This window comes from Folsomia candida, unplaced genomic scaffold (genome assembly GCF_002217175.1).
Source record: "Folsomia candida strain VU population unplaced genomic scaffold, ASM221717v1 Fcan01_Sc034, whole genome shotgun sequence".
NCBI classification, from domain to species: domain Eukaryota; kingdom Metazoa; phylum Arthropoda; class Collembola; order Entomobryomorpha; family Isotomidae; genus Folsomia; species Folsomia candida.
In genome coordinates this window covers 1585092-1611412 of record NW_019091226.1, presented here as the reverse complement: position 1 = coordinate 1611412, position 26321 = coordinate 1585092, and the positions used below count along the sequence as shown (strand labels likewise).

The window sequence follows — 26321 nt, the reverse complement described above, 5'->3', positions numbered from 1 at the left end:
AATTCGAGTATGCCTTATACTATTTACATACATTTACATACTGACAAATGAGAATCCTGCATGTGAGAATCCCCAACCGTTTGTCCTTACAACTTACAAAAAATTTAATATGATTCAAATTGACTATGAACAATTTTATTAGAAGTAAACAGAAATAAAATAAGGTTGTTTAACTTAGAATGCGTACATATGTATTTGTGTTGTGCTAAATTCGCAGCGTGATTAAGACATTTTAAAACTTCTTTTTTCTTTAAAAAATTGTTCTTTATTTAACTAATTACAAAAACAAGAATCATTTTTTCCTAGATATTTTTTCACTTCTCAATCACGGTTTGAACTCGGTGTGGTAAATTTTCCCAAATTTTGAACACGTTTTTGACATAGTTGTGAAGTCCTTCTTGTTCCTCTGAAAAGTTTGTGCCCTGCTGCTTTTTCCAAGATTTGTCTACTTTGTGAAGCATTCTTAACGGAAGTACGCTTGCATGGGCGACTTGGAAATTGTCAATGTTCGAATAGCATCCGACCAAAAATCCGTTCGCGATGAAATCGCTGCTCATCGTAAACGGGGCGTAGATCCCGGTCAGCGTTTCCGTCGAAATGTCGACGATGAGTTCTTCAAGCAAGGTAGCGTCAGGAGATATCGTGCAAATTTTGTCGCCTATGGCAAAAATGTATAAAAAACCATTATCACAAAATTTGATAAAAAATATCCAACCATATCCTTCAGTTCTTGGTAAATTTACAAATTCCGTAAACTTATCAACTTTTACAAAATTTTACTACTATTTCGAAGGAAAATCGGCACACAAATTTTTGCAACCTTACTCATTGTCAGATCAAGGGGGTCACTCTATTTTGTAAGAGTTTATAAAATTATGCTAGAAAACGCATGGGTTTTACGAGGTTACCAATGACTGCGTCAATTTGCTAATCATGTTGATAATTTTGGTACAGAATAAATTTCCTAAAACTTTAACCGTTACTTTTTTGTCTGAAATTTTATTACCTTTCTTAATCATTTTCGCTTTCATTGTGATGCATCCCTCCCCAAAGAGCAAATGATCCCCCGTAATTTTCAGAATTTTTCCTGTGATCGTCTTAATCACGATAAACTCCGTCGTTCTGTCCACTTCGCGGTGGCCCCACGTGTAAAATTTCGTATATTTCGGAACCCCACCTCGTTTTGAAAGGGTCAAAATCTCGTCCCCCCGTTTCAACTGGTCCAACCTCTTAACTCCGCCGAATCTCGTCGTAACGAGAACCTCGCCAGGAAAACAGCAAAATACAAAAAACACCATTTCAAAGATTTCTTGATATTTGTCGGATTACTACAATTTTCGAGGTCAAACCACTCTGAGATAATGAAATGGATAAACTAACAAATTTATGGAACGAGACTTGCACGTGGTAGATGAATTTATGTACTAAATTGTATAATAAGGGTTGCATAACTGAGCTAAGGTAATAAGTAAGCGTGCATGTACATACATATATTTGTACTTATGTATTTATTAACCCGTCGAAGGTGGGTGTACGTAGTAACGGCGATGATGTTGTATAAATATATATGTATGTGTATGCATGTATGTATTCATAAATAACTTGCATAATGCAAGGGGTTATATGTGTTATACGGGACTAACTATGTACATATGTACGTATGCAAATGAGCATATTTAATACATATATATATATATATTTCCTACATATTTCCTACACCATTTAGACTCATTAACAAAGGACAGCAAGAAACTTGTAGACAAAGACAAATAAAAATATACATACCTACAAACCTACATATATGCATATACGTTTTCCTATGTATGTAAATATATAATCGACAATTCTTAATATCAAGTCAACAGTGGCCGCGGAAGCCTTGGGAACATCTGGGAACATTAACATTATAGGATCGGGGAGGGAGGGATTTATATAATATAACATGGGCAGACATCGAATAACCATGGGGACTATGTATGTCCCTTTGTCCCTACGCTTCCTCTGCCACTGCAAGTCAAGACCAGGAACAAAGATGAGATATGTTTTTTGCCATACTATATTTAGGATCAGTGCGGACATAAGTACTTAAAAAACATTAGTTAGCACTAATTCTATCACAGTACTTGGTTGATAAAATAAACCCTCCAAACGAATGTAAATAAGTTGCGTCAGAGCGATCCAAGTTTCCTTTAACGTTTCTCCCTATATGACCTCGTCCTAACGGTCATGAGACTTTAATGTCCTTGAAATCGCAGTCGAATTTCCTTTAAAATGACACCCCATATGAAAATTATGTGTTTCCTGACCTCTGACCTCGTCGTCAAGGTCATAAGGTTAAAAATATTGATGTCGTTGAATTCGTCGCGAAATTTCCTTTAAAATGATACCGCATATGAAAATTAAAGTTAAACTTAATTTGGACCACTCCCCCTGGCCCTGTGAGGTGTGGTCCGATTGACCCCATTTTCGAACTCGACCGAGAACTAAAAATTAGAAGCACAATGGCGAAAACTGGGGTTGATTACGTTGACTCGTTCTGGAGATATCCTGCTTACGGACGGACGGACAGACGGACAAAACGATCACAATAAGTAACTGACGCTACTTAATAAATACTAGCAAAAATATTGTTTGTTCATCAACTAATTTATTAGAGTAAATTACATTCCTTTAAACAACTCATATGAAATTATATCTACACTCTTGAAAACCCGGTGTTAATCGTCACCGGACGGTGTGCATATGTATGTATGTGAGTTCATCGTGCTGTGATAATGTTTCTCAACAAACGGTGACAATGATTTTCAACCGCAAGGTGATAAATCTTGCCTGCATGCATTCTAACAAATTGTCCCTGGCTGGTGCTAATTTTATCACAAGTGAAGTGAGGAAACTTATCGCCGCGCCTTGAAGTCACATATGTATGTATGAACACCTTTCGGAGACGATTAAAATCGGGCTTTTAAGATGATATGTACATACATACGTCCAAAATTCTGTTAAGAAAGAAACTGCATAAGAATTGTTCCATCGTATAAATTGAAATAAATGTGTTAATATTTGTTGTGCGAAGTTCGCAGTATAGAATTTAGCCATTTTAAGCCGAGTTTTTCTTACAAAATTTTATTCTTTACTTTGCTTATTATCAAAACATATTTTTATTTCCTCACTTCTGAATCGCTACTTGAACACGGGATGGCAAATTATCCCAAATTTTAAAAACATTTTTGACATAGTTATGCAGTCCTTGTTGCTCCTCCTTATTTGTACCGTGCTTTTTCCACGATTTGTCTACTTTATGGAACATTCTTAATGGAAGCACGCTTGCATGGGCGACCTGGAAATTGTCAATGTTTGCATAGCATCCGACCAAGAATCCGTTCGCGATGAAATCACCGCTCATCGTGAATGGGGCGTAGATTCCGGTCAACGTTTCCGTGGAAATGTCCACGACGAGTTCTTCAACCAGAGTTGTGTCAGGAGAAATCGTGCAAATTTTGTCACCTGTTTCAAAAAAAAAATTCTAAGACTAAATAACATGAAAATATTCACTCAACCCTTGGTAGCATTGAACGTCCGTAAAATCTGTAATTTGGTAAACTCGTTGACTTTTGAAAAAAATACTCATATTTCGAATGAAAATTTGCCCATAAATTTTTGTAAACTTATCTCAGATCTATGGCGTCTCTTAATTTTGTAAAAAGATTTTACGAGTTCACAAGGACCACTTGAATTACTTCATTGTGTTGGTAATTTTGATTGAAAACAAATTTCCCAAAAATTCACTAGGTCACAATTTTCCTGAAATTTTATTACCTTTCTTAACCGTTTCTGCCTTCATGGCGACCCTTCCCTCCACAAAGAGCAAATGATCTCCAGTAATTTTCAGCATTTTTCCTGTGATCGTCTTAATCATGATAAATTCCGTCGTTCTGTCCACTTCGCGATGGCCCCACGTGTAAAATTTCGTATACTTCGGAACCCCACCTCTCTTCGAAACGGTCAAAATTTCATCCCCCCGTTTCAACTGGTCCAACCTCTTAACTCCGCCGAATCTCGTCGTGACGCGGGTATCGCCAGGAAAGCAGCACATTAAAAAACAAATCATTTTTGGTATTTACGAGATTGACACAATCTGCGAGCGTAAATTATTCTGAGCAAGTGAATCGGGTAAACTAACCAATTTATGGAACGAGACGGGCATGCCGTAAATAAATATGCTAAATCGTTAACTTAATTTGGAGGGGTTGCATAATTAAAATAAAAGAGTTAGCATAAGGTTAGATAATCAATTACGTAAAAAATACGGTAATTGTGTATGTATTTACTTATCGCTGGGGGTCTTTATACATTAGATCGATGACAATCCTATACCCTGTGTATGTAAATATGTACATACATACATGGCTAATGTATGTATCTATTTACATAATGCAAGGGGTTATGCGCTATACATAAATATCTCCATACATATGTATGCAAATATGCATATGTACGTAACCAGGATGTAATATGTATCTACTACATACGTAATATATACTATGTAATATATACTATGTAGTTTGTATGCAATATATTTCCTACATATTTGTAAACGGTTTAGCCACAACAACAAAAGATACTTGAAGACAAAGGCCAATAAAAGCAGAGGCGTTGACAGGTTTTACTTACATGAAAATTTGTATGCAAATAAATATCCGCATACTGATACTTGACAGCAAATGTTAATACCAGGAACAAAAACAAGACTAGTTTTTTAATAATACATCAAGTTAATGGTGGCCATAAAATAAAGTAGACACATTCCTTGTAAAATTTGTAAATGGGATAACTTCTAAACGAAAATTTATGAATTTTTTAAAACGAAGTTTATTACATAATAGTTGGCTGATCATCCATTTGCCTGTAACACGAAATTACCTTTTGTTTGAAATTTGCTACATATGCCAATATATTTATGTATTTATTTAGTTCTGGAAGAGGAAATGAGTTTAATTTAAAATTGAAATTTCTGGAGTAATAGTTGTTTAGTTTGTATGAACATAAACTCTGCATAATTTGGACATCTCCTTAAACAACTCTTACTTTTGAGCTGTCGGAACTTTTATTATTTTAGCATGACATCGAATATGTAAAGCATGTTTATAAACTTTGAGGAGATGAAAAAGTCAACCATCTTGTAGACACGAAGGAATTGATCATGTTTCTTTCACTAAATATATAAGCAAGATAAATTTTATCTCAAGTTTATCATTCACACTTATCTGCATACTTACATATGCACATATATTCCTATATTATAGGAATATATGTGCATATGTAAATATTCAAAAATTATTCTTGAAAAAATTGGAACAAATTATTGAAATTCTACGAAATGAATAATATTCATTTCGTAGAATTTCCAGTTGCTATGCGGACCCAGAAAATCCCAATCGAAATCCCAGTAAAACACTAAATCCCAGCCTAAATCGAGTATTAAGTATCATGAACCACGAAATTTAAAAAATTGAATCTGAATCCCAAATTTATGTGCTTTATGTTCTGAATATTTGTTTAATTGTTGCTTGTTATTTTGATTGATTGTTCTGTCGATTATTTACATGGGCTTGTATACGGTATGCATATCATGCATGTAATACTTCTTGATTCCTGCGTAAGTAAATATGCATCGGTTCCGTGCACTATGTAAATATGCAAAAGATACATAGTATCCATTTATACAAAAAATGTTTGGATAAAGACATGAAATCGACTTAAACACCTAAGAAACATAATTTAAAATTTCAAGTTTGCCCAGACAACTTAAAAATACATAAAAAAGTATGCAATTTATTACATAAAGTAGATACATATATATGTAAATTTAGTTTCAAAAGTAAAATTTTTTAGATTCAAAGTTCAATTCCTGATTTTATTTATTCATTGAAAAAGTATTTATACACATAATGTTTGTTTTCGTATTTGTATGTACGTATGTAGGCAAGTATGCCTTTTGTATTATCAAGTATTTCTGTTTTCGATTGATCGACTTTCATTTGTATCTAGTTCAATTTTGAATCGCAGTTTGAACTCGAGGTGGCAAATTTTCCCAAATTTTCATCAAATTTCTGGCGTAGATGTGAAGTCCTTCCTGATTTTTGTTCCCCTTCTTCCAGGATTTGTCCAGTTTGTGGAACATCCTTAAGGGCAGCATGGATGCATGAGCAACGTCGAAATTGTCAATGTCGGAGTAGCACGCGACCAAGAATCCGTTCGCGATGAAATCCCCGCTCATCGTGAATGGGGCGTAGACGCCGATCTGGATTTCCATGGAAACGTCCACGACGACTTCTTCCACCAGACGTTTTCCAGAAATCATGCAAAGTTTGTCACCTGTGGGAAACAAAAAGAAATTATTGCGAAAAATTGCATGTAAGATTGGCCAATTAAATAGCCCGGCAACTTTTTTGTATGAATTGTGTTACGGTATATTTTGAAAATTACCTTCCTTAACCATTCCCGCCCTTTTTGCGACGCGTCCCTCCCCAAAGAGCAAATGATCCCCCGTAATTTTCAGCATTTTTCCCGTGCTCGTCGTAATCACGACGAATTCCGTCTCTCTGTCAACTTCTCGATGAATCCACGTGTAAAACTGGGTGTACTTCGGAACCCCACCCGCTTTCGATAAGGTCAAAATCTCCTCACCCCGAATCAGCTTGTCCATCCTCTTTACTCCCCCGGATTTCATGGTCACGAGGACATCGCCCGGAAAACAGCAGCAAGACATCGTATGTAAATACGCAGATATGTAAATTTGTAAATATGCGAGAAGATGATTACAGTTCGAGTACCGAAATAGCTTTGAGATCGTAAAGTAGCGAGATGAATCAATTTATGGACCTGGGTCTGGACCAGCTGGACAGTTAGCTTGATTGGGGTTATACAATACAATCCAGATTATGATCTTTAATTGGATGACATTTCTCTACCTTAAATACATATATTCGTATTTGATCAACTGTTAGCATTTGTGCGTAGTACTTAAAAATTTGCACATGTAAATTTAACGATTTTTCCAGACGTTTTCGCCCCATGGAGAACAAAGACGAATAAAAGAATAGGCGGTGTCATGTCAGGTTCGCCACGTGAGGACATTAAAATACCAGAAATAATTAAAACATGACCGGTTTCTGATAAAAATGCGATGCTACTAGTTTATTGAATTCGACAGGTTAAGTATTTTGATATAAGTCATTTCGCGATACTCGATTTGCAAGATATCTATACATACATAAATTAAGCGCAAAATTTGCTTTTGCCAATGTACAGATTATGTCATCAATATTTACACAAGTTCGATAAGTCAACTTTTATGAAGTGGTTATTGGGTTGGTTTAAACCAGATGAATAAATAAATATTTACACAATTACGACAATAAATCTACATATGTCTAAAGAAGAATCGAAAAGTCATAAAATTTTATTGAACCAGTTTCGCAAATGTACATACAGATATACATATATACAAATTGGCAACATTTACATATATGTATGTATGTACATATTTGTGAGGTTTGGAAAATATCTAAGTATTAAGTAGAAATGCGTAGATGCTAAAATTATCTACTGCCTAATTAATAAATTAAACTTATTTATGTATCTGTAGATTAGTTTTTTTCCTGAGTGTTTATCTACATATTTTTGAAAGGACCACAAGGTTTTGTTCAAAATTCAAGGAGAATCCGTGCCATGTATGGTATATAGGACCTGAAAATCAGGTTTGTGTATAATGCTGAATGTAAGTACTTTAATTTAACCTCAATTTAACCACTATTCAAAAATGTGATAGAGTCGCATATGTGCATACTCCGTACTGGTATTACAGATAATTTCTAATAACTTCCTACCCGATTGGTAGCAGCTTGTTGCTGAGTTATAAATTTGCCTTTACTACAACATTACTGAACGCGGTAATACCTGTTGTTACTATTGCCGGTAGAGTAAAATGTATCTCTAAATATGTACATACATATTTACTCCGGTCAGTAATGATTTAATACCAGTTTTCTAAGAGTGCGGGTGTAATTTTGTTATAAAAAATTTCGACATCTATAACAAGATTCATAAAGAACTTGAACTTTGCAGTGAAAAATATGATGCAATTATTACTGCCCTAATTTGCATAAATCTCGTTATCCCCATTTTCGGCGATATGGGGTTTCCATTCTAAGATAGTTTCTCACGATACGTCGACAACGAATTCCTTTTTTTAAATTATGCTGGGCAGGGATTGTGCAATTTTTTTCCTCACATGACAAAATTATTTCTAAGTGTTCCTCTAATTTTGATAATTTCGTCATGAAAGTATTACAATTAGAGGGACTAAAAATATGCATGTGCATACACGTTAGAAGCCCACTGGTGACCGGGCACGTCGAAAAAAATCGTTGAGAATTCGCAATAAGTTTCGAGCGAGTCGCAGAGAATTCGATACAGATTCACTACGACTTAGGATTAGTGGTCATTTTGCTCCTAATTCTCGACGTTTTTTTTCGACGTGCCCACTCGAAGGTTTTACTAAGTAATGAATTGAATGTGCGAAATAACAACCTGAACATGTAAAATATGCTTAATAGCTGGCTTAATTGGGGCTACATATAAATAAACTACATATTAATGAGCAGTCTGGGCACCCCACAAAGTACATAAATAAATAAAATCCAGACAAGATAATGATCATTAAGGATCATTAATTTGATAACATTTTGCTACCTTACATACTTATTCAAATGTTTGTAAAAATTTGCACATGCAAATTTATTTACATATTTTATGGGTTTTCCAGCCGTTTTCGGCACACGAAAAACAATGGAGAAGAACTTATCTATTTAAGAAGCTTGGAGACAGAAACGAACAATAGAAAAGGAAATATGTATCAGGTTTGCCATTAAAATACCAGAAATAATTAAAACACGACCGGTTTTTGGTACATATTTATTAATTGGGCACGACAGTTTGAAGTATTTTGCACCATATTTTGGTATATTTTTGCGATTCTAGATTTGCAAGATAAAATTTGCATATGACAATTTACACCTTCAATGATTCTTCTTTTATTGCGTGATAATTATGTGCCTTTGTAATTACGTCGTGAAATATATGTTCGAATAAGATGATGCGAAGGTAATAAAATTTAATGGGACCAGTTTTCCTTGTTTGTTTATAAGGTCAGGTATCGAAATGCGTAGCTTTAAAGATTCCTGTTTAATTGATTAAGTTTCCATGTGTACTGGTCGATTCATTTTTTACTGAAAGCTCATTAAATTATGGACACATATATAAATCCTAAGTTTCTATCAGAAGCGTGTCAAAATAAAAAACTCGTGTCAAAATAAAAAACTCGTGTCGAAATGAGCGATTCGAAAATCAAGGCTATTAAACTGAACGGAACGGACTTGAGAGTATTTTAAAAACTAGGGATTTTCAAAAATGATGCCGGTTTATTAAATTTCGGAGGTTAAATTTTATCATTAAGCAGGAATAACGCCTTCATACACTCTTATAAAACTGATATTTAATCATTACCGACCGGAGTACAAATTTGACTACCGGCACTGGTATTAACGGGAATTACCATTCAGTAATGTCAATTATTTAAAACTATCTGTGATAGTATTCAAAATTGTCGTTGTATTTTAAAATATGTAGTTTACGAAGAAAAAAACTAAGGGGAAAGCAAATCTTTGTAAAAATCGTACCCTTAATAACGCGGCCTTTACTGACAAAGTCTTACAAAACCTCGTACGATACGAAGAATACTTAGGAACCATGAATACCCTCAATGAATTGAAATAAAATATATAGAACAAAAATGTATACATTGCAACTGAAAAATATTTTTGCATCTTTATTTTCTTAAAAAACCTTATTTTAATAAAGATTGAAGCTAAAATTATGGAATATTTAACCTCATTCCCAATACATTACATAAAACTATGCTTAGCAGAAATTGTGGCTTACATAATGTGTTCATTACAAATAAAAATTTCATTGCATACAAATTTTCATAAAGCTAATAAGTAAATATGTTTTCGTTTATGGAGTTTATCGGCTTCCATGCGAACGTAGAACTCAGCGAGCAGCGATTCACTTTTGAATCGCCGTTTGAACTCGGGATGGCAAATTTTCCCAAATTTTCATCAAATTTCTGGCATAGATGTGAAGCCCCTCTTGATTTTTATTCCCCTTCTTCCAGGATTTATCCAGTTTGTGGAACATCCTCAAGGGCAGCATGGATGCATGCGCAACGTCGAAATTGTCAATGTCGGAGTAGCACGCGACCAAGAATCCGTTCGCGATGAAATCCCCGCTCATCGTAAATGGGGCGTAGACGCCGGTCAGCATTTCCATGGAAACGTCAATGACGATTTCTTCAACCAAGGTTCCATCACGAGAAATAGTGCAAATTTTGTCGCCTATGGCAAAGAAAAAAAACAGAAATTAGAGACAAATATTTTGCAATTTCAACTCATTAATTTGCGAATCATACACCGCGCAAATTTTTTATGTATACAAATTGTGTCACAGTATGTTTTGGAACTTACCGTTTTTCACCATTCCCGCCCTCATGGCCACGCGTCCCTCCCCAAAGAGCAAATGATCCCCCGTAATTTTCAGCATTTTTCCCGTGTTTGTCTTAATCACGACGAATTCCGTCTCTCTGTCCACTTCTCGATGGATCCACGTGTAAAACTGGGTGTACTTTGGGGCACCACCCGCTTTCGAAAGGGTCAGAATTTCTTCACCCCGAATTAACTGGTCCATCCGCTTTACCCCACCGGATTTCGTGTTAACGAGGACATCTCCAGCAAAACAACAGCAGCCCATTGTTAATTTTTACGTATGCGAGAAGATAAGATGGTGACAATTCGAGTATGAAAATAGGTGTGAGATCGTAAAACAGCGAAACGGACCAATTTATGGACTTGGACTTGCACGTGTGGAACATTAATTCAGACGAGATAAATAATCTTCATTAATTGTGTGGGATTGCTATAGGGTCATGTATTTATAAAATGTGAGGGGTTTTGTGCCCTGTAAAGATCTCAATATGTAAATTTATGGTATGTGATTTTTCTAGAACTCGTCAAGTTTAACAATACTGAGTAGAAACCTGGAATATTTTTGTGAAAAGGGCGGTGTCTGTGAGGACAAAGGGGCATACATAAAAATACCAAAACAATTAAATAAGACCGGATTTTTGACATGATATTTATTTCAAGAGATGTCTTATATTTTTTATTTATTTTTTAACATTCTTGTCTGATCAGATTTTCTGGATAAGATTTGCACAAAGCGAATCTACATATGTAAATATATTTACTAGTTGGGGTACATAAATAAGTATCCATGTGCGACAAGTTGGGTACCTAAAACGTCTCATGCATGGGATGATTATCATAGGGTTGGATAAATCCAGAAGAATTGCCACGTTTATTTACCCCACTAACCAATTAAGACGATATATGTCCACAGATGTAGTACTTATTCTAAGAAAACGTGACTATAATTGAATTTTATTGGACCGGTTTTGCCTTACAGGGACAGTTTCGAGTATGCTCAGATTTAAATAACTGGTAATGAGAAAGTTGCGAGACTGCGGCGCATTTACATAATTAGCTTTGTCTAAAGACTTATTTTTTTCTAACAGGTTGTTTCATTCTGAAAAATTGTGTATAAACGGTATCCATGACAAGATTTAATAATCTGTTAAAATATGGGATTTCGAAACATATACAGATGATGTTATGAACGCACTCTAAAAAATAATGTTACCCGTTTTAAGGTACATACATACACTCTAAATAAAATCATTACCAAATCATTACCAAAATGCACACGTATATGACTCTGCAGAAACGGTAATAATAACCACCAGCTGGTAAAGAAATTGATTGAACCCGAAGTGGTAATAAAGACCACTTTTCGGGATAAAATTAATACCATGATGTATGACAGATGTACTACAATATGTAGTAAAATGTCTACCCCCTGGTAATAAACCATACCACTTTGTGCACGGCGTGCTATTCATACCGGTATTAATGCTTTGTATTACATGTACCCCATTATTACCAAATGTTGTGCAGATTTCCACCGAAAAGAATAGATTTTTTGTTTTTCTTTACAATGATCTTTCAATCAATTACATTTATTGTAAAGCAATGAGACATACTTACATAATTATAAAATTTAAGTATTAAGCAAACTATTCAGTTACATACATACACATGTATACATAGATATTAACATGAAATTGAAATCGAACTGAATATTTTATAGTCTTAGCCGTACACTTACCTTAAATTTATGTTTCACTGAAAAACTAAACACACAAGATTATAATTTTTATTATTTACTTGTTCCTATTAAGATGGTGCTCGATCACCATCTTAATAAGGCGCCTACATATAATAATTTGATACTTACCTGTTTCCAAAAATTCTATATAATTATATAGAATTTTATTACATTTCAGAGAAGTTTCAGAGAAATTTTTATGTTATTTCCCACAAGCAGAATTGGATTAATTTCGCCGTGTTGACTTGAGTTGAGCTGAGCGGAAACTAAAACTGACAAATGCGCACTGTTTAGCGTCTCACATTTCACACCAAATGTATTAAAATTCTTACCCCCATGGTAATAAACTACACCAAAATGTAGATCTCATTAGCACCACAACGGAAACAATTTGTATAGCACTCTATTAAAATTATGGTAAAGAGTGTTACCTAAATTTGTAGGATATAATTACCGGCTCGTAGGAATTTATTACCAAAATCACACAGATAACTTAAAACATTGCGGTGGAAGGCTAGTTACTGGTTTGGTATTGATACGGTAATAACCCCGTATACTTTTTGTAGAACGCGTAATTACCAAGAGCTCGGTAAAGACGTTTATTAGGGATTCTTTACCAAGTTGCTAAGAGTATACAAATAAATGCACTCTAAATTCTAAATTGAGTAAACTACTATGTATGTATGCATACTAATCCTAAGTAAATCCAGCGCAGCGTTAACTTGATAAGGAGTAATGTTTACTCTGGATTTAGAACAGTTTACTTAATATTCAATTCAAAGTGCGTTAGGGCAACATTATTTTTAAGAGTGTGCACTGAAGGAAAAATGTATGAACATATCTGCACAGGGACGCCGTAGTATAGGGTGTCGCTAAAAGCGGTCATGTCAAATTGTTACACATTTAATACTAGGGTGACGCACATCAATTTGTTTTGAGATATTTTTACTCCTAATTTACATATGTACAATTAAGTAAGCTACTTTCGTTTCAAATTGAACATTTTATTTGATTACAATAAAAAACAATTATACTAAATAGTATTTTAAGTTGTATTTGTACACATTTGTTTAATTTTTTTGTGATTTAAATTTTCAATTTTCAATTTTGAATCGCTGTTTGAACTCGGAGTGGCAAATGGTCCCAAACTTTGATCAAATTTCTGGCGTAGATGTGAAGCCCTTCTTGCTTTTTGTTCTCCTTCTTCCAGGATTTGTCCAGTTTGTGGAACATCCTTAAGGGGAGCATGGATGCATGAGCCACGTCGAAGTTGTCAATGTCGGAATAGCACGCGACCAAGAATCCGTTCGCGATGAAATCCCCGCTCATCGTGAATGGGGCGTAGACGCCGGTCAGCGTTTCGGTCGACACGTCAACCACGTCCTCCTCAATTAACGTAGCGTCAGGTGAAATGGTGCAAATCTTGTCGCCTGTCGCAAAAATAGATATTATGGAGGCAAGTAGATAAGTTATGCAATATTATTTCAAAAATTTGCAAATCAAAAATCCCGCCGATGAATTGAAAATTACCGGTCTTAACCATTCCCGCCCTTTTGGCGACCCGTCCCTCTCCAAAGAGCAAATGATCCCCCGTAATTTTCAGAATTTTTCCCGCTTCCGTCTTAATCATGATGAATTCCGTGGTTCTATCCACTTCTCGATGGATCCACGTGTAAAACTTGGTGTACTGCGGGACCCCACCCGCTTTCGAAAGGGTCAAAATCTCTTCACCCCGAATCAACTTGTCCATCCGCTTAACTCCCCCAGATTTCGTGGTGACGAGGACATCTCCAGAAAAACAACAGCACGCCATAACGAACGTTTATGCAAATATGCGAGAAGATGGTGACAATTCCTGAGCAGAAATAGTTATGAGGCTGTAAACTAGCGAAGCAAATCAATTTATGGACCGGAATTTGCGCCTGTAGAGTAGTGTCACATGTGGGACTATATACCACAGACAGATTAATAGTGTTCATTAATTGTTGTGTGGGAATTTTGTCGAGTAATAATGTACATATGGAAAAATCTCAATGGATGTGTCGGATAGCCATGGACACAAAGCTAAGAACTTGAAATTATGACGTAGGTATGTATGTATAACGGACTTATATGTAACTATAAGTGTACATACACCGACATATGATGGCGATTTTATGACTTATGTATGTATCTGTAACATAAGTCATACGTCATAATTTGAAGTTACATACATCAGTTACATATCTATGTATGTATATGTCATTGTCGCCCCATGAGTCTAATAAATATGTATACATATAAGTTTATAGTACATGCACACATGTGATTTTTCTAGAATTTTTCCTCAATGCGGAGTAGAAAGGGCGGTGTCAGAGAGGACAAGGGCTCATAAAAATGCCAAAAACATTTAAATAAATAAGACCAGATTTTTGATATGCATGTTATTCATTCCAAGAGATGTTTTGTAAAATTTTTTTTTATTTGCGGTATTTCTGACATTCTTGTCTGATTAGATTTTCTGGGTATATATGTAAGACTTGCAGACATATGTACATATATAGTTCGTCATGTGACGAACTATTTCGTTGATGTATGTAAATATATATTCGAGAAGTCAAGTATTTACATGCGCCTGCTTTTATAGAGTGGTTATTTATCTATGTATTACGCGGTTGGATAAATCCAGAAGAATTGTCATGTCTAAATAAATATTTAACCAACTGCAATTAAGACGAAAGGTACTTATTCTAAGAACACGTGCGAATAATTGAATCTTAGTGGACCGGTTTTACCTTACAGAGGGACATATTCTAGTAATTTAGGCATATGTAGTTAAGTAATTAACTTAAAAGTTTGTAAATATTTTATTACATTCGTTGTAAAAACTTAAATAATATAAAATAAAGTATAATATTCATTTGTATTTATATGTTTGTACATATATATACTTAATTTGATTATGACTTCAAAATGTACATAATTATTTCCTTCACATTTGAATCGCTGTTTTAACTCGAAGTGGCAAACTATCCCAAATTTTGCACAAATTTTTGGCGTAAATATGAAGCCCCTCTTGATTTTTGTTCTCCTTCCTCCAGGATTTGTCCAGTTTGTGGAAGATCCTTAAGGGCAGCATGGATGCATGCGCAACGTCGAAATTGTCAATGTCGGAGTAGCACGCGACCAAGAATCCGTTCGCGATGAAATCGCCGCTCATCGTAAATGGGGCGTAGACACCGGTCAACGTTTCCGTCGACACGTCCACGACGACTTCCTCAACCAAGGTGGCGTCAGGAGAAATTGTGCAAATTTTGTCGCCTGTGAGAAAAAGTTAGAAATTATACATGGTGTCAAATAAGATGCATGTAGTACTGGTTAATTTTATTAGTTCGCAAATTAAATAGCCCACCATTTTTCATATACGAATCGTATCAGAATATTTTGAAAATTACCTTCCCTAACCATTCCCGCCCTCTTTGCTACCCGTCCTCCGCAAAAGAGCAAATGATCCCCCGTAATTTTCAGCATTTTTCCCGTGTTTGTCTTAATCACGACGAATTCCGTCTCTCTGTCCACTTCTCGATGGATCCACGTGCAAAACTTGGTGTACTTCGGAACCCCACCCGCTTTCGAAAGGGTCAGAATCTCGTCACCTCGAATCAATTTGTCCATGCGCTTAACTCCCGCGGATGTCGTGGTCACGATAACATCTCCAGGAAAACAACAGCACGCAGCCATTTCTAATAAATATTGGCATACGATTTAGAACTGCTCAAAATTCGAGTACAGAAATAGCTTTGAGGTCCTAACCTAGCAAAACGAATCAATTTATGGACAAATAAGGCTTGCACGCGGAAAAGAATGCTGCACATTTTGCCTGATTACGGATATATAATTCACACAAGAAAAATAGTGACTTAATTAATTGTGGAGATTCGTAGATATGTATGCACATATAGGGTATATACCCACTTTATCAATTGAGCGTTGCAAAGATCTCAGTATGTAAATTTTTGGATGATTTTTCTGTGGCTTTTCATTAATGCGGAGAAGAAACCTGGAATAGAAAGAGAGGACAAAGGCTCATAAAAATGCCAAATACAATTAAACAAGACTGGATTTTTGGCATGGTACATACCTATTGATTTGAAGAGCTGTTTCACATTTTTTTAATCGTCGTAATTTCTAACATTTTTAGCTGATCAGATAGATTTCATAGATATGTAAAACTTGCAAATGACCAATGAACTAGTTGAGTGAGTTACATATATGAGACAAGTTAGGCACATATTTACATACACGCTTTTATGGAGTGATTATTAACAAGGGTGTAAGCTCTTTATAAGTAAGATCGTTCTGTCCGTCCGTCCTTCTATCTTTCTGTTGTTCGGATAACTCTTGAACGCAACGAGATATGCAGAGAGTTGAAACTTTAATCGTGAGTTCTTCACGTCAAGGGTTTGACCTGATAAGAAAAAAAGACGATGTTGGTCAAAAAGTCACAAGGGCACCAGATCACATCACAGGTGATGATTAAAAAAATAAAGCATCGTTTCAGGACTCAACTCGTAGTATTTTAAAACGGGTATCCAACGGAATAAGTCATTTAGACGTGCAGCACCACCTCCACCGGGTGGACGAGCCGCTGAAACTATCTACTTAGCAAACTGTATCATGGCAAAACTTAATGATCTGAGAAAATGTGGGATTTCTAAACCCTACATAGAAACATTCGTATGTAGATTATGCGTATGAACACACTCATAAAAGAATTGTTATCCTTTTAAATATATGTAGTAAGTGGATCTGGATCTGAATTAAGGAAACTATGAAACCTAGCGTAACGTTTACTTTATAAAGATTATTTATTTACTCTGGATTTAGTATAGTTTACTATACTAAAGACTATTACTTAATTTTGAATTCAAAGTGCAGTTAGTTTTCTAAAGGGCTACCCTACTTTAAGGGTGTGCACTGAAGGAAAATGTCGCCGCATTTGAATGTGTCGCTAAATGCGGTGAGGTAAAATACTGTGTAATACATATTTACGTAATACCAGGGTGACGCGCACTATTTGTTTTGAGATGCTTATACACACTCATAAGTTATGCATAATTAAACAGATTACCTTTGTCATAAAGTAGATTTTCATTTAATTACATTTATTAAAAACAATTCTACAAACTATTATTTTAATTTGTATTTGTATATATTTATTTAAGTTGTTTGTAATTTCAATTTATAATTATTATCTCATTTCTGAATCGCGGTTTGAACTTGGGTTGGCAAATGGTCCCAAATTTTGCATAAATTTCTGGCGTAGATGTGAAGTCCTTCTTGATTTTTATTCCCCTTCTTCCAGGATTTATCCAGTTTGTGGAACATCCTCAAGGGCAGCATGGATGCATGAGCGACGTCGAAACTGTCAATGTCCGAATAGCACGCGACCAAGAATCCGTTCGCGATAAAATCCCCGCTCATCGTAAATGGGGCGTAGACCCCGGTCAGCATTTCCGTCGACACGTCAACGACGACTTCCTCTGCCAATGTGGTGTCAGAAGAAATAGTGCAAATCTTGTCGCCTGTGAGAAAAAGTTAGAAATTATACATGGTGTCAAATAAGAGGCATCTACATAAGTTATGCAATATTGGTTCAAAAATTTGCAAATCAAAAATCCTGCCAATGAGTTGAAAATTACCTATCTTCACCATTCCCGCCCTTTTTGCAGCCCTTTCCTCGCCAAAGAGCAAATGATCCCCCGTAATTTTCAAAATTTTTCCAGGGCTCGTCTTAATCACGACGAATTCCGTCTCTCTGTCCACTTCTCGATGGATCCACGTGTAAAACTGGGTGTACTTCGGAACCCCACCCGATTTCGAAAGGGTTAAAATTTCTTCACCTCGAATCAACTGGTCCATCCGCTTAACCCCGCAGGATTTCGTGGTCACAAGGACATCTCCAGAAAAGCAGCAACAACCAGCCATTGCGAAAGTTTATGGGTTATGCGAGAAGATGGTCGCAATTCCCGAGCAGAAATAGCTGTGAGGTTGTAAATTAGTGAAACGAACCAATTTATGCACGCGTCTAGAACAGTTCATTTAATTGGGGTTCGTATACATATATAATTTAGACAGAAGGTAAGTATGTACATATGTAAATAATGATCATTTAAGTACGTATAATTTAATTGGATTCCTATAACGCAGTTTATGAATTGTGCCGTGTAAAATTCTCAATATGTAAATTTATGGCATGATTTTTTCTAGAATTTTTTAACAAAGGGGAACACAAATACAATACAAACCTGGATTATGTACATAAATACATTTAAAGGGCGGTTTCGTTGAAGACAAAGACTCATAAAAATACCAAAAACAATTAAACAAGACCGGATTTTTGACATGATATTTATTTCAAGCTACGCTATTTTTCAATATGCTGGACTGATCAGATTTTCTGGATTAGATTTGCATATGCATGTGTATCTGCGTATTAGTAAATATATAGTTGGGCTAAATATTTGCGATAAGCTATGTATACATCTGCCTTTATTCTTCTCGATTGTACCAATCCAGTAGAATTGTCATGCTTTAGTATTTACCCAACGTTACACTGCAATTAAGAAGTTGTGTACTTATTCTAAGCAACTGCGAGTTTATATATATGTATGTATATACATACATCCCTCTACATACCTAAATAGTTGAATTTTATTGGACCAGTTTTGCCTTTGAGGGAACGTTTCGAATAACTGGTAATAAGTAATGAGAAGCTTGTCAAATTACTGCGTATTTATTTACCCTTGTGTGAAGGTTCATTTTTAAACTCAGATTTTGTGTACTGCTTTACAGATTTTTGCATTCTGAGAAACTTTTTTTTCATGACAAGTTTGTTAAAATGTAGAATTTCAAAACCATGGAAACATAAGTCAATTATACGTGCATGCAGACACTAGTAAAAATGAGAATATCCTTTTGAAAAATATGTAAATGCATATGTATTTAGGGTGTTGGGAAAACCCCTGGGTTTTTTCCGAAAACCAACCCCGGGGCTTTTCCAAAGTTTTTGTGGGGTTTTCTAGATTATGGAGAGGGTTGAAACCAAACTTGTAAAACTACATATTAAAGTAAAGCTAATTCAACATTCGAACTAAAAATGAAATTTTTCCAAGACAATGAAAGTATTTTCATTGTCTTTGATTTTTTAGCCAAAACCTAATGGTTATTAACATGTAAACAAAATAAGAAACCAGGAATACACATGTAATGATACGTGAAAATTCAAGTCGCACATAAAATGCTCAAAATGTATTAAGACCTTTAACAGGGTGACTTCTTGTAAGACATTTGTTCCATTTATTACTTTAAATGTGCATACATATATGGATATTAAGTAAGTCAAATATGTAAATAAAAATCAACACGTTTTATAGAAAACTTGTACGTATAAATGTATACTTGATTAGATTTATTAACAATAATTTTACTAAATATTATTTTAATTTGTACATATTTTGATTGTATTTGATTGTGATTTTTATTTGTAATTTTTATTTCACTTCTGAATCGTTGTTTGAACCCAGAGTGGCAAAGCTTCCCTAATTTTGGCCAAATTTCTGGCGTAGATGTGAATCCCTTCCTGATTTTGAGTCTTCTCTTTCTTCCAGGATTTATCCAGTTTGTGGAACATCCTCAACGGCAGCATGACTGCATGGGCGACGTGGTGCTTGTCAATGTTTGCATAACAACTGACCAAGATTCCGTTCGCGATGAAATCGCCGCTCATCGTGAATGGAGCGTAGACGCCGGTCAGCATTTCCAGGGAAATTTTAACGACGATTTCTTCTACCAAAGTTGAGTCTGGAGAAATGGTGCAAATTTTGTCGCCTGTGGGAAAAATAATAAGAAAATTTTAGCGAAAAATAAAATGTATGCATGTAATATTCACTGACGAATTTTGAAATTAGACTCTTTTTCTGTGAATTCGAAATTTAAATGGAATTTTTGTATATTTGGAAAATTACCTTCTTTAATCATTCCCGCCCTTTTTGAGACGCGTCCCTCCCCAAAGAGTAAATGATCTTCCGTAATTTTCAGCATTTTTCCCGTGTTCGTCTTAATCACGACGAATTCGGTCGTTCTTTCCACTTCGCGATGGCCCCATGCGTAAAATTTCGTGTATTTTGAAACCCCACCCTTTTTCGAAATCGTTAAAATTTCCTCCCCCCGTTTCAATTTGTCTAACCTTTTAACCCCACCAAATCTCGTGGTGACGAGGACATCTCCAGAAAAGCAGCAAATGCAACCCATTTTCAACTATGATGAAAGAAATATGTGTGAGATTCTTGCAGTACGAGTAGATGAATGAGAAAAAGAACCAGTTTATGCAGCGAAACTTGTCGATAAAGTATGTTAAAGAGTCCGTTGAAGACTTGATTCTGCATAAACTTAATTAAGTGACGATTCTATTTATTTATTGGAAGGTCCATGAGTCGCTTTACTTATTTAGTCGACATAAAGACGTATCCATGCAAATTTATGAAGTACATAGTCTCATAGAGCTTGAAGACAAAGGCGAACAAAAGGAGAGGCGTGGACAGGTTATCCATGTATGTAAATCTGTTCCATATACATATGTATGCATCTGCCTGCATGATGATAGGTAAATATATTAGTTTACCAATTATACATACTGTTGATATGCATAATAGAAACCAGAAACTAAAACAATACCGGTTTACGTCATTTGTTAGACATGATATTTTACATTTTATCACATCCTATTTATTTGTTTGTTTGACGAGATTTGCCGGTTATGGTTGAGACATTATTATTTGGAAGACATTTGTAACTTCCCTAATTGTGATTTTAACACGGAAATTTTGTCAATTTATATAACAACGCATACCAGTTATATGTACATCTGTATGTATGTATCTGCCCAACTCTTTATAAATGAATGTCAAGTTCAATAAGTTGTATAACAAGATATATATATGTATATGCCGTTAGTTGACTTGTTAAGATACATATTTTTAATTCCTTATCAATTCCCTCATTTGTATCGGACATAAAATTAAGTAAACTAAATATATCATCATAAAATTATACACATTCATGTAAGAATGTTGCGGAATTGACGTCAATAAACCGGTGAATACTTGAGAACCTCCTCAATAAAGTTGTGGCAATATAATCCCCTTAGTGTCGCATTAGTTATAACTCCGCTCAGTTTGACGGAATGCATGAATGATTCCTCGACCTTGTAATAATCGAAGGGATGGTCCCTCGCGGCGGAACCGTATCCTCCATTATATGCTCCTGGAAGAATGACAAATTTCTCAGGCGACGATAACCCGTTCAACCAGAAAGGGACCACGATTTCCAAGAAGACGATGTTTTCGCGTAAGATAACACCAACCTGGGACAAAATAAACCGTTACAACGCATGTAACCAAGGGGTGAAAGGAGTGTCATACGTCAATGTGAATATCAAATTGTTCGAAAATTTGTTAAGATTGACACTTCTGACGTGTTTTCGACTTTTGTGTCTTATTTCTGTCAAATTTAACAGTTGATAACCCTTATGTGACCTTTATATGACCTCTGAGGTCAAAATGGAGGTCACCATTGAATTCGGGGTTAAATTTCAGTTGAAATTGAAATAGATATGTCCTATAACCTTTACATGACCTCTGAGGTCAAAATGGAGGTCACCATTGAATTTGACATTGAAAAATAGTTAAAAATGACGTGTCACATGTCAAAACTGACAAGTGACACTTTTTCGTCACTTTTCGTCACCGTGACGATGTCATCGTCACAGGTGACGTCCAATCGCAAAATGACATGAATTTTCGAATTCCTCATTGAAAATTAGTTAAAAATGATGTGTCACATGCCAAAACTGACACGTGACACTTTTTCGTCACTTTTCGTCACCGTGACGACGTCATCGTCACAGGTGACGATGTCACAGTGTCCATCTTCGAACTCGTCCTGTCCATTGACGCTAGGAGTTTACGTTCAAAATTTCAAGTGTCTATGTCTTTTCGTTCAAAAGGTATCGGAGCTACGGACGGACGGACGGACGGACAGACGGACATAACGATCTCATAAAGGGCTTTCACCCCTTAATAAAGGCAGAAATTAGTAAATTGACTACTAACAATGGAGATCTTTCACATTTCAAACTCAGATTTATGTGGAACCAATTTTATCTCTATCACCTCTATTTTTCTCATAATTCGCTAATTTCAGCGTAAGACACCAATTTTAAACTCTTTTCCGGTCAATCAAAACTAATATTTCGAAATCCAAATTTTTTTTAAATTTTAGTTTGAAATCGAATCCATGTTTCTTCACAATGACCTACTTGATTTATTTATTTTTCGTAAGTCAGGTGAGTCCATCTGATAAAACATTCGCATATGTACATATTTTCAATGTTATAGAGGTTGTCATCGAGAAGTTTTTAATAGATTTTCAGGGCCGAGAAGTTGTTAGTTGTTTTGATTTTGATGATAAGATTTTTGGCAATAAATCAAGTCTTGATTACTTATTAAGGGGTACTCACCTCGTAGAGCATTTCACTCTTCGCTGCAGGAAAATAGTACGCATCAGTCCATCCGTACATCGCTGTTGTCCTATTGTATCCAAAGGATTCTCGTTGTTCCCTAAACGCCACAACGTAGGGATTGTGATCCTCATAAATTTCGTTGAACGCTGCGATGGTTGCATTCACCCCGAAAATTGAGTACGGCCACCACCACCAGCTAGTAAAAAAGATAGAAAAAGAGGACATTTTTAGTGTAAAAAGTAACAAAAATATCAAATTTATTTTGATACATATGCATCTGTAGTTTTTTTACTGATAAGATTAGATGTTTTTGAAAATCCGGAAAACGGATCGGATTAAATATTTTTGAACATAAAAATCCGATAGGGTCAGATATTTTGGAAAATTCAAAAAACAGATCGGATTATCCGATTCGGATGAAGTTTCTGGAAACTTTACACGATCCAACTCTACTAAAAAATTATAACTCACCCAACCGGAGTAACCGTATCCAGCAATCCTGCATACTTATGATACAGCCACGCCTCATTCGCATCATATTTCCCATTATTCCAAAAGTTAAACAAGACATCGTCCCCAATAACCATGTACCCCGTTAGGTCACGATACCCCATTTCCACTGCGCGAATGGCACATTCATACACGAAGAAACCATTCGTAACTCCCGCCCCGTTGGGGGAATGTTCCGGCGGGTAGGATCCCGGATCCGCGTTGACATTCGCGTAAACAAAGGAAATCCCGGTGGCGCCAGACCGTACGAATTCCTCCCTGGCGAGGATACTATCAATTGACGCGTTGGTCGAATTTGGTTGGGCGCCACAGTACAAAATATTGGCGAAATGCGGCCTATAGATGGCGTCCAGGATCCACATATGGTCGTAGTGGGGATGATTATACGTGACGACGAGAAGAGTCGTCGGAAAGGCGGAAGCTGTCCTATTTTCTGTAGAAACAGCTGATAGATTACACAATTTTCTTAACGTGGACTCCTTAATGGTGTCAATTTCCGGTTTAACGTCTTCCGTCTGGCCGGTGAAGATGGCATGGGTCGTGGTCCAGCGGTCGATACAAGGAGACGGACGATGGACAAGGTCGGGAAGGTCGTAGCCGATAGAAATGAGGTCATCGAGCCAGGCGTGGGTCAAAGTCAGGTCAGCGTCCGATATGAGACCTGCATCAACCATGACCTTCGTGACGGAGAGGATGCAAGAGTAGAGGGAATCTTCGTGACATTTCCATTCGGTCAGAAGTTTGGCGAAGTTGGAGGATTCTTTATACATCTGGTCCTCCTCGACGAAATCTTTTAGATAGGTATGGTTGTTCCGAATCTGATAAGAAGACAACGGTCAAATGTTAAGCAAGATATGACAGCAAAAATCGTAACATAAGACTCCACGATTCATCAGCAAAATCGTCATAATCAACACCTTTTAAATCATTTTCCCGCTGTGGGAATTTGTGTTAAAATTCTGGACGAACAAATTTGTACTGGGTAATTTGACTTATAAAATCGTGGTGAATTTTTTTCAGAAATTAAGGTAGGTTTCGATGAGTTCCAGTTTTTCTGAACGCTCCTTAAACTCATGCTTTAAAACTTGTAAAAATCTGGAGCGTATACTTTTCTTCATCGACAACAACTTGCTCTGTAAATTTGTCGTCCACAATTATTAAATAAATTCCCAGAGCGGAGAAATGAGTAGAAATGTGCTGCTTTTGACGATAAATCACCGAGTCTTATGTACATATGTAGGTTAATTACCTGTGTCGTCCTGGGCGGTAAAAAGGCCAAAGTCCCACCTATCTCCCACAACAATCTCTGAGCCCAGTACCCTCTCCAGATATCTGTCACCCGAAACGTTACCGTCGTTGGGAGAAGCATCCCCCAGAATGCGGCGTAATGGAATAACGTATTCTGCGAGTTGAACGGGGCCAGGAGACCTTCCGGATAAATTAGTGGGGGCGCAAACCCGTCAAACTTGACATTTAGGGGTGAATAGACACTTTTCTGGGTAAGGCGGTAAACCGCGTCGACGTCCGGATCCCCATTAACGAGACCTTGCTGAATAAGCGGGGTGTGAACGACGCACAATTTGTACGTGTTATTGTATCCGACCCCAACTTGGTCCAGGGGAAAACCACGTGGCCAGATGGATTTTTGGCCAAAATGGACATACGGATTGATCAAGTTACCCCGGTCTTGGGGCGGAATGAGTGTTAAACCTTTCATTGTGTCGGTTAAGACGAATCCCTTTTCGAATTCGACCCCTTCATTTGGCGCGTTGTCGTCATCGGTGTCGTAAATGTATTGTGCCCCGTGCTGAATGGCGTAGAGATACCCGATCATTTTCCGTGTGTAGGAGTTCCAGGGGAGAAGTGAGACTATCCCGTAGCCGAGACTGTGCTGGGCTTCGACAGAGAGCAAGATGGCGCCAGGAGCGTTCCAATCGAGCGGGGTTTTTTGATCGGCTACGACTAGAAGCTGCCACCCGTGGATCTTTGATAACGTGGCGATCTGCTGGGTCGGAGGTGATATGGAAGTTACGACTATCCATTTGGTCGAAATTATGGGCGATGCGCGATTCTGGCTGTAAATATGGAAAAACAGGTCAATAAAGTTATTTTACAAGGTACGGAAATATTAGAATTTAAAATAAGTGAAGTTCTTTGTCCCAGATAAATATGTATGTATGAAGCAGAGTTGAGTCGGATCAGTGTTTCCATAAATCTGATCCGATCCGTTTTTGGATTTTCGGATTTAAAAAAATTTCATAATCATACAAAAGTAACTCTATAAGTTAACGATTTGTTATGCACAACGTTGGTTTTGGTTTACTTATTAAATTTATTTATGCAAATGCATGTTATTTAGTGTCAAAGCTTCAAACAATTAAATACCTTTCTCTCTTGAGTATTGGATTTGAAACGTTATACCACGTATTCGTCCAGATTCTAGGATCGTCTTTCCCATAAAAGATAGTCACGATGAGGAACGCACCCAAACCATAAATTGGTAAAAGGATCAATCTCGGTTTGGAAAATCCCATTGTTCTCGGGGGACTCACAAAGTCTGAGAAATTCTACACTCTTAAAAACAATGTTATCTTTTTGAAAAGTAATGTACTCTTTATTCTTTATCAAGTTAACGTTGAGTACTCTGAATTTAGTTCGTTTTGCTTAATATTGAATTCAGAGTGTATTTCTGTGTATACTTTTCAAAGGGTTACATTATTTTTAAGAGGGAACTGATACTTGTGTCTGTCCAGGGTTTATGTACAGTGTCGGACAGATGTCTACGTCCACATAGTCGCGTCAATTTCATTTTCAAATTGTCACTGAACTACTGAACCAATTTTCATCATTGATATATCAAATTCTCACAAATTTAACGTAATTTCATAGCACATTATTAGTTTTCCGC

At 36.3% G+C, this 26321-nt stretch overlaps 9 protein-coding genes across 9 annotated transcripts; all 9 read right to left on the bottom strand.

The window, feature by feature from the left end:
* Positions 1 to 242: 242 nt before the first annotated feature.
* On the bottom strand, positions 243 to 1409 carry LOC110860848 (desert hedgehog protein B). Its single transcript, XM_022109964.2, has 2 exons — positions 1007 to 1409; positions 243 to 658 (listed from the first exon to the last, which is right to left on the bottom strand). Exons 1-2 carry the CDS (start codon positions 1296 to 1298, stop codon positions 315 to 317), a joined length of 636 nt encoding a protein of 211 aa, XP_021965656.1. The 5' UTR covers positions 1299 to 1409; the 3' UTR covers positions 243 to 314.
* Positions 1410 to 3035: 1626 nt separating this feature from the next.
* On the bottom strand, positions 3036 to 4172 carry LOC110860847 (desert hedgehog protein B). Its single transcript, XM_022109963.2, has 2 exons — positions 3817 to 4172; positions 3036 to 3504 (listed from the first exon to the last, which is right to left on the bottom strand). The coding sequence occupies exons 1-2, from the start codon at positions 4106 to 4108 to the stop codon at positions 3167 to 3169; spliced, it is 630 nt and encodes a 209-aa protein (XP_021965655.1). The 5' UTR covers positions 4109 to 4172; the 3' UTR covers positions 3036 to 3166.
* Positions 4173 to 5893: 1721 nt separating this feature from the next.
* LOC110860846 (desert hedgehog protein) lies at positions 5894 to 6859 on the bottom strand. The gene is made up of 2 exons (XM_022109962.2): positions 6487 to 6859; positions 5894 to 6375 (listed from the first exon to the last, which is right to left on the bottom strand). The coding sequence occupies exons 1-2, from the start codon at positions 6767 to 6769 to the stop codon at positions 6050 to 6052; spliced, it is 609 nt and encodes a 202-aa protein (XP_021965654.1). The 5' UTR covers positions 6770 to 6859; the 3' UTR covers positions 5894 to 6049.
* A 2997-nt stretch (positions 6860 to 9856) lies between these two features.
* On the bottom strand, positions 9857 to 10946 carry LOC110860845 (desert hedgehog protein). Its single transcript, XM_022109961.2, has 2 exons — positions 10587 to 10946; positions 9857 to 10457 (listed from the first exon to the last, which is right to left on the bottom strand). The coding sequence occupies exons 1-2, from the start codon at positions 10867 to 10869 to the stop codon at positions 10129 to 10131; spliced, it is 612 nt and encodes a 203-aa protein (XP_021965653.1). The 5' UTR covers positions 10870 to 10946; the 3' UTR covers positions 9857 to 10128.
* Positions 10947 to 13330: 2384 nt separating this feature from the next.
* On the bottom strand, positions 13331 to 14332 carry LOC110860844 (desert hedgehog protein B). The gene is made up of 2 exons (XM_022109960.2): positions 13873 to 14332; positions 13331 to 13772 (listed from the first exon to the last, which is right to left on the bottom strand). The coding sequence occupies exons 1-2, from the start codon at positions 14153 to 14155 to the stop codon at positions 13444 to 13446; spliced, it is 612 nt and encodes a 203-aa protein (XP_021965652.1). The 5' UTR covers positions 14156 to 14332; the 3' UTR covers positions 13331 to 13443.
* Positions 14333 to 14813: 481 nt separating this feature from the next.
* LOC110860843 (desert hedgehog protein) lies at positions 14814 to 16153 on the bottom strand. The gene is made up of 3 exons (XM_022109958.2): positions 16135 to 16153; positions 15777 to 16064; positions 14814 to 15642 (listed from the first exon to the last, which is right to left on the bottom strand). Exons 2-3 carry the CDS (start codon positions 16060 to 16062, stop codon positions 15314 to 15316), a joined length of 615 nt encoding a protein of 204 aa, XP_021965650.1. The 5' UTR covers positions 16063 to 16064; positions 16135 to 16153; the 3' UTR covers positions 14814 to 15313.
* A 1316-nt stretch (positions 16154 to 17469) lies between these two features.
* LOC110860842 (desert hedgehog protein B) lies at positions 17470 to 18374 on the bottom strand. Its single transcript, XM_022109957.2, has 2 exons — positions 18024 to 18374; positions 17470 to 17906 (listed from the first exon to the last, which is right to left on the bottom strand). Exons 1-2 carry the CDS (start codon positions 18307 to 18309, stop codon positions 17578 to 17580), a joined length of 615 nt encoding a protein of 204 aa, XP_021965649.1. The 5' UTR covers positions 18310 to 18374; the 3' UTR covers positions 17470 to 17577.
* A 1388-nt stretch (positions 18375 to 19762) lies between these two features.
* On the bottom strand, positions 19763 to 20778 carry LOC110860841 (desert hedgehog protein B). The gene is made up of 2 exons (XM_022109956.2): positions 20349 to 20778; positions 19763 to 20211 (listed from the first exon to the last, which is right to left on the bottom strand). Exons 1-2 carry the CDS (start codon positions 20632 to 20634, stop codon positions 19880 to 19882), a joined length of 618 nt encoding a protein of 205 aa, XP_021965648.1. The 5' UTR covers positions 20635 to 20778; the 3' UTR covers positions 19763 to 19879.
* Positions 20779 to 21319: 541 nt separating this feature from the next.
* On the bottom strand, positions 21320 to 25970 carry LOC110860763. The gene is made up of 5 exons (XM_022109860.2): positions 25799 to 25970; positions 24663 to 25488; positions 23375 to 24231; positions 22901 to 23099; positions 21320 to 21745 (listed from the first exon to the last, which is right to left on the bottom strand). Exons 1-5 carry the CDS (start codon positions 25945 to 25947, stop codon positions 21467 to 21469), a joined length of 2310 nt encoding a protein of 769 aa, XP_021965552.1. The 5' UTR covers positions 25948 to 25970; the 3' UTR covers positions 21320 to 21466.
* Positions 25971 to 26321: the final 351 nt, after the last annotated feature.

Coding starts and splice junctions, on each gene's coding strand:
- LOC110860841 (XM_022109956.2), bottom strand. CDS start 20,634: ATGGGTTGCATTTGCTGCTTTTCTGGAGATGTCCTCGTCACCACGAGA. Junction 20,212..20,348: donor GGCGGGAATGATTAAAGAAG/GTAATTTTCCAA, acceptor TTTTTCCCACAG/GCGACAAAATTTGCACCATT.
- LOC110860844 (XM_022109960.2), bottom strand. CDS start 14,155: ATGGCGTGCTGTTGTTTTTCTGGAGATGTCCTCGTCACCACGAAATCT. Junction 13,773..13,872: donor GGCGGGAATGGTTAAGACCG/GTAATTTTCAAT, acceptor TTTTTGCGACAG/GCGACAAGATTTGCACCATT.
- LOC110860847 (XM_022109963.2), bottom strand. CDS start 4,108: ATGATTTGTTTTTTAATGTGCTGCTTTCCTGGCGATACCCGCGTCACG. Junction 3,505..3,816: donor GGCAGAAACGGTTAAGAAAG/GTAATAAAATTT, acceptor TTTTTGAAACAG/GTGACAAAATTTGCACGATT.
- LOC110860843 (XM_022109958.2), bottom strand. CDS start 16,062: ATGGCTGCGTGCTGTTGTTTTCCTGGAGATGTTATCGTGACCACGACA. Junction 15,643..15,776: donor GGCGGGAATGGTTAGGGAAG/GTAATTTTCAAA, acceptor TTTTTCTCACAG/GCGACAAAATTTGCACAATT.
- LOC110860842 (XM_022109957.2), bottom strand. CDS start 18,309: ATGGCTGGTTGTTGCTGCTTTTCTGGAGATGTCCTTGTGACCACGAAA. Junction 17,907..18,023: donor GGCGGGAATGGTGAAGATAG/GTAATTTTCAAC, acceptor TTTTTCTCACAG/GCGACAAGATTTGCACTATT.
- LOC110860845 (XM_022109961.2), bottom strand. CDS start 10,869: ATGGGCTGCTGTTGTTTTGCTGGAGATGTCCTCGTTAACACGAAATCC. Junction 10,458..10,586: donor GGCGGGAATGGTGAAAAACG/GTAAGTTCCAAA, acceptor TCTTTGCCATAG/GCGACAAAATTTGCACTATT.
- LOC110860848 (XM_022109964.2), bottom strand. CDS start 1,298: ATGGTGTTTTTTGTATTTTGCTGTTTTCCTGGCGAGGTTCTCGTTACG. Junction 659..1,006: donor AGCGAAAATGATTAAGAAAG/GTAATAAAATTT, acceptor TTTTTGCCATAG/GCGACAAAATTTGCACGATA.
- LOC110860846 (XM_022109962.2), bottom strand. CDS start 6,769: ATGTCTTGCTGCTGTTTTCCGGGCGATGTCCTCGTGACCATGAAATCC. Junction 6,376..6,486: donor GGCGGGAATGGTTAAGGAAG/GTAATTTTCAAA, acceptor TGTTTCCCACAG/GTGACAAACTTTGCATGATT.
- LOC110860763 (XM_022109860.2), bottom strand. CDS start 25,947: ATGGGATTTTCCAAACCGAGATTGATCCTTTTACCAATTTATGGTTTG. Junction 25,489..25,798: donor CCAATACTCAAGAGAGAAAG/GTATTTAATTGT, acceptor CCATATTTACAG/CCAGAATCGCGCATCGCCCA. Junction 21,746..22,900: donor AGAGTGAAATGCTCTACGAG/GTGAGTACCCCT, acceptor ATTTTGTCCCAG/GTTGGTGTTATCTTACGCGA.